The sequence below is a fragment of the Hypanus sabinus genome, chromosome 13 (genome assembly GCF_030144855.1).
Source record: "Hypanus sabinus isolate sHypSab1 chromosome 13, sHypSab1.hap1, whole genome shotgun sequence".
Classification (NCBI taxonomy): domain Eukaryota; kingdom Metazoa; phylum Chordata; class Chondrichthyes; order Myliobatiformes; family Dasyatidae; genus Hypanus; species Hypanus sabinus.
In genome coordinates, this window is record NC_082718.1 from 35060376 (window position 1) to 35066546 (window position 6171).

At 45.7% G+C, this 6171-nt stretch overlaps 1 protein-coding gene across 1 annotated transcript; it reads left to right on the top strand.

Moving 5' to 3' along the window:
* The first annotated feature begins 1018 nt into the window (after positions 1 to 1018).
* pim3 (Pim-3 proto-oncogene, serine/threonine kinase) lies at positions 1019 to 4628 on the top strand. The gene is made up of 6 exons (XM_059987450.1): positions 1019 to 1542; positions 1849 to 1955; positions 2074 to 2124; positions 2570 to 2933; positions 3970 to 4146; positions 4331 to 4628. Exons 1-6 carry the CDS (start codon positions 1455 to 1457, stop codon positions 4513 to 4515), a joined length of 972 nt encoding a protein of 323 aa, XP_059843433.1. The 5' UTR covers positions 1019 to 1454; the 3' UTR covers positions 4516 to 4628.
* Positions 4629 to 6171: the final 1543 nt, after the last annotated feature.

The window sequence follows — 6171 nt, forward strand, 5'->3', positions numbered from 1 at the left end:
ATGTGGATACGTTAATCTAATGGCTTTGGGTTCAACGGCGTAGAGAGCATCTTCTCAAAAATCTTAAACGGGAGATATTAATCTGCAGATGCGAGTGTGCGCGCTGCTTTTTGGAGAGCGGCTGGGTGGCAGGGCGGCTCTCGCCGCTGTTTCGTTATTCCGTGCGCCCTCTGGTGTCCCAGTTTAAGGTGGAACCACCCGCTAACAGGAAAAAGCAGGTCAGACCGAACCGGGGGAGGGGAATCCGGGACAGCCACCATGTCTGCAGCGCTGCGTCAACTGCGCCGTTCTCCTTTCATGTTGCGCGGATCAAGGGGAAAGCAGCCATTTGCAGCTAATTTCATATCTTTAATTAGCTAAAAGACAATTTTTAAAAGACACCTGTTCAAGTGGAAAAATAGAAAATCGCACGGGGAGCAGTCTGCACACCGGTGACTCCTTTGCCACGGTGAAAACAACACGGGTTTGCATTTTGCGAATTCCTCCAGCAATTTGTGTATATGTTGCAATTTGCGAGTCTGTGCTGAGTAAACATCACAAAACGCATTATTCTCCGTACTCGCAGGGAATAATATTCCGGACAATATTTACATAATACAAATCAGGATTAGAAAAGCACCCACGCAACAACACAAATTAAATAAATAAAACAAGCCCCCTGGATTTCCCGCCAACAGCCGGATCTTTCTGGGTTCTGCTACTTAGATGATTGGCATCTGCGCGGTGCTGTTTCTATTGGTCGCATTCAAAGCCACCTTTTGGCTATTGGTTGGCCCCGCCAACAATGCAAGGAAGCTGGCCCGATCATTGGACGGAATCCCCACGCTATGCAAATAAGCCGGCTTTTCATTTAGCTTCTCCGCTGCGAGGAGCCGCGGCACGCCGCGCTCAGACACTGTAACCGTGCATCGTCTAGTACTACGGAGAAGTAGTGCCGAGTTGCTGGCCGGGGATCCGCCCAGCGACCCCGCCTCAAGTGCAACGAGGTAAAAGGCGCCGGGGTCTGTGTCTGCGCGCTCCCGGCTGTGATGTCTGGCTGTGCATTGCACAGTTTGCATCCTATACGTTTCCCAGAGTTGGTGATTATACAACTGAGGGTTTGTAATTAAGCGGATTGATTTCTCAGTGCCCAGCGATCCGCCCCTGCCGCTCTTCTCTATAGGAGTTGAGAAGTTGGTTTGTCCTCATTTAGATCAGCAACGCTGCAAGAGACGCTTGCAGGGCTTTTCAGCTGCTGACACTTAGTCGTTGCAACGAGGGGAGCGGCACTGTGTGCGGGAAGAATTGGTTGAATATCAGACAAACCACGCATTTACTCCGGGATTTACTCGCCTAAAACGCAATAAGAAGCTTCGGAGGGAATTACTGAGCGTCTTCGATAGCGCAAATCTTTTTGCGTTGCATCTTAATTTCTTTCGATCGGGGTTTAAACAGCTGCATTTGAACACTTTGCGATGCTACTCTCTAAGAAGATCGGCTCATTTGCTCACATTTGCAGCCCGACCGGTATGGATTTGCCAGTAAAAATCCAGTTGCAGCAAGGTACAGGCTCTGTCCCTGAAATACTCTTTTTTTAAAAAAAAAACAAGAATGTGTATGGAGTGCGGATATTTTTAGCGCAATTGTTCTGGGAATGCTGTATTAGTCGTGGCTCAATGTTTTGATGCGTTATGTAGTGTTTGGGGACTCACTGCGGTTTGTTATGCGTTGTGTCTGAATTGCACGAGTTAACACCTCACCATTTGAGGTGAGGGGATTTAAAATAAACTTTTTACGCGGTTTAAATAAAAATTGAAATTGCTTTTTTTTAAACAAGTAATAAAATGTATCGCTTTCTCCACTGTACAGTGAAGGAACGGGAGCCTTTTGAGAAAGTCTATCAGATTGGGGCAGTCTTGGGCAGCGGTGGTTTCGGCACTGTCTACAGTGGTGTACGGCTGACTGATGGGCTCCCGGTGAGTGCTTTCTCTACTCTGCCGCCGGACACGCTAAAATAAATCGCTTTACCATTTTTCCTCCCGGCCCCTTCTTCACAACCAACTCATTTCGTTTTGCGTTTTTTTTCCCCCGTAGGTTGCTGTCAAACATGTGGCAAGAGAGCGAGTGACTGAATGGGGCTCGCTGGTAAGTTGTAACGTTTTTTCCCCTTTACCTTTCGGCTAATTAATTATGTTAGCGGAGAGCGGTTCCTAAGGTACTTCAGGATTTTATTTTCATACGACACTTAGTTTAATTTGCCTGCGTCCTATTCCGCGAACGTTGATGCTGGCATTTGAGTCAATTAAAAACGGCACATCTGTAAATGTGACTTCGCCAGCCCTTGTGGGAAAGGAAAACGGGGAAATTCCATTAATTTTGATTTGGAAGGATATAGTTGTTGCCGGTGTAGATAAGAGGCAAACGTTGAAAATAGTTTTAAGGGGTGTTTTTGTTTTTTTTTTTCTGAGGAACATCGACGCCTTTTCATTGCACAAGGACACCGTTCGGTTTTAATGTGGCGGGCCAGTTTTTTCCCCAGTCTGCAGTTATACGAGGTATTTACCTGCCCCTCTTCCTTTGGTGTTTTTAGAATGGCAGCCTTGTGCCCCTGGAGATCGTGCTGCTTAAGAAGGTGGCCGGAGGCTTTCGCGGGGTCATTAAAATGCTGGATTGGTACGAGCGAGGCGACAGCTTCTTGTTGATCATGGAGCGGCCAGAGTTGGTCAAGGACCTGTTTGATTTTATCACCGAGAAGGGTGCTTTGGAGGAAGAGCTGGCCCGCGTCTTCTTCAGACAGGTCCTGGAGGCGGTCCGACACTGCTACAACTGCGGCGTGGTTCACCGGGACATCAAGGACGAAAATCTGCTGGTCGACCTGCGCTCCGGCGAGCTCAAGCTCATCGACTTCGGGTCGGGGGCGCTGCTCAAGGACACGGTCTACACGGATTTTGACGGTAATGCACCGTTTTCGGGGCTTGGCAGTGTGTCTGACAGCGTACATATCGGATTTTCTGGAGACTTGGCGATGTGATTGGGGCTCGGCAGTTTACGCTGGTTTTTGTTAATGACCTGAATACCCTTCACTTTAGGGAGTGGAAGGGAAACTCTCTTCATCCAACTGGGTGGAGATGCAGACCCTGTCTTTTCGGTTATATTTTGGTATATCAACCTTTTTATTTTGAAAGGGCGCGGGGTGGGATCCAGATTAGAAAATCCCTGAAGCGTATTCTTTTTTATTTGAGCTACGCGATGCTTCCGCCTACCTTGTTGTGAAACTCGAGCCGCCTCGGGTTAACCCTTACAAGTCCACGGACTGGTTTGTGATTCCAAGCTCCACCCTCCCCAGGCGGCGACACAATTCAGCGCTCAGCCCCGCGGCTTCGCGACCCAACAGCAGCCCGTGACCACTTGCTGATCTCCCCCCCCCCCCGTTTTGCTCTTTATTTTTAATCCATTTTCAACTTTATATTGCCTCAATTTCTCGCCTCTGTCGCTGCCTGCCAGTGGTTTGTACATTCTCCCCGTAACCGGGTGGGTGTCCTCTGGGTGCACCGGGTTCTTCCCACAGCGCGGAGACCTAGGCATGGTAAATTGTCCCGCGATTAGGCTCGGATTAAGTAGGTGGGTTGCAGTATGGAGTGGCAGGAAGAGCCGGAATGGTCTGTTACGCGCTGTTTCTCAGCAAGTAAATAATTCCCCCCCCCCCCCCCTTGCCTTTGACTTGCTGTGGTTGGCCCTTCTTCCTGCTTCGTGGAATCCCACCATCTCAGGCTTTTCTTACGTTTGTAAACAAAGGAGTCAGCTGACTGGCTCACTGCGGGAGCTGATGCGCAGACTAACCAGTCTGTTTGCACATTTCAATAAGGATCCGGAATTCTATGAAGCAGGAGGTGGTCACTGGCCCATTTTAGACTCCGCCACTCCAATACTGAAATGTAATTAGCTTTCGGAATCCCTCTGGGTTAAACGGTTTATTTTCTTCCTTCACAGGCACAAGAGTATACAGCCCTCCAGAGTGGATCCGTTACCATAGATACCATGGAAGATCCGCGACTGTGTGGTCTTTGGGCGTGTTACTGTATGACATGGTGTGTGGGGATATCCCATTTGAACAAGATGAAGAAATCTTGCGTGGTCAAGTGTATTTCAGGAGGAGAATTTCTTCTGGTGAGTGGATTTCAAACAGTACTTCAGTGTGTCTGCTGCAGATAGTTCAGCAATGTTCTGGGACGAGTAAGCCTGCAGGAAAATTAATCTCCGGGTTGTATATAGTGACACATATGTTTGATAATAGATTTGCATTGATTTTTGAGTTGAATATGATTTTAACACTATTTTTTCCTCCCTCAAGAATGTCAGGATTTGATCAAGTGGTGCCTTGCACTGCGGCCTTCTGAGAGACCTATGCTGGAGCAGATTTTTGACCACGCTTGGATGCGAAAGGCTGAAGTAGTAAAAGCTGAAGACTGTGACATCAGACTGCTGAGCCTAGACCATGAGGCCTCCAGCACGAGCTCAAGCAAAGAGAGCCTCTGAATCATCGTTGCCTCGCAGGAGGGGAGTTTGACACTAAAGGACCCTGTGGTGGTGCCACCAGCTTGTTGTGGGAGGGGGAATAGTAGTTTATTTCAGATCCAGTTTTCTGGGTGGGGAGGGAGGGGAAAACATGAGGGTGGGTGGGGGAATGGGGGGGAGAAATCTGATTGCTGGTTACTGCTCTGAATTGATTTTGTTTTCTTTTGGGAACATTGGAGTTTGAGATAAATAGGCCAGTACTTACTGACCTTTTATTTTTTAGCTAAAAGTGACCTCCAAACAATGCAAACTCTGCTCTCGGAGTCTGGACTAAATGTTCTTTGCTTTCTGAGTGCCTTTTGAAAGCTGCTTTAATTCACTGGTATTGGAATACTTGAACACACACTGTTCCCCCTTCTGTCTGCTGCTCAGATTACTTTGGCCTGCACAAACATGTGTAGAGAGACATCAAACTTTGCCAGCAATGTTGGTTTTTCCTCTTTGTTTATAATTAATTTTCCTTTCCCTGGCCATTGCAACCACTAGACAGATGCCCCCTTTCTGTTCTCCCCCCCCCCCCCCACACCATCAACCTTTTTGTGGCCAAGGCATATCAGGGCATGGTTGTATGCACAATCAATGCAATTCAAGGACACTTTCAAGACTGTACATTGTATGTAATATAAATTGTTTCATTATGTATAATACTTGTTCTTATTTATTTGTATTCTTAAAAGTTACTGTCCACAAATTTCACGTGGCTATTTATTTGTTTTATTTATTTTAGAGAAAAATTCCAACACTGCTGTTCTGCCTCCAAGATGCTTGTTTGGCTAATCTAAGATATTTCTGCATTCCTATTTTTTTCTGCATTTTTTAAAAAAAAATCTACAATGCAGGTTTCAGTGCATTTGTCATGATTGTGGAAGGTGATTGGAAGCTTCGTGTCCAAAAGGTACCCTTTTAAAAAGGGTGACAGATGGATTTTATTTTCCTCTATCTTTTGAGGTGTTCAACCAAGGTTCTTCATGACTGTTTGTATTAGAAGTGTAAAGTATACTGTTTGAAAGGTTTTAAATTATTGAAGTTGTACAGTCTCCATCATTGGCTTAGGACGGTAGAGTGGCAGTTGACCTTTTAATTTATTTCAATAGCTGTGTTTTGTGCACTAGATCTAGTTGCATTTATGCAGCTTGGATTTGGGATTTTTTTTTCCAGTTTAGCTGTGTGAAATAAATGATGGATGGAGAACATATTTTTTTATACAAGCATTTCAATTAAAGTTCACATTTTGTACAAACGTTGTTTCCTGTCATGAATAATATGGTGTTCAATTGAAGGGCAATCGATGGGAGGAAGGGAACTGTTATATTTTAACTTTCAAGAAGTGTTGCATGTTAACTATGGCAATTAAATTGTTTGAGGAAGAAAACATGATCCACTGTTACTTTTTAGACATTTTTTCAAATGTTCATTAGTCACTTGGCTGACTTGCAAATGCCTTGAGTTGCTCATGACTGCTTTTAAATCCTGGAGCTCTTGACTCAACAGTATTGAAGAACTGGCAAAAAAAAGTTCTCCACCCAGTGCATGGTGTTGACATCTAGGTGCTGAAAAATAGTCCCATTTGGAGGGAACACCTGCCATCTCCTCCATACACTTAATGACTCCAAACCC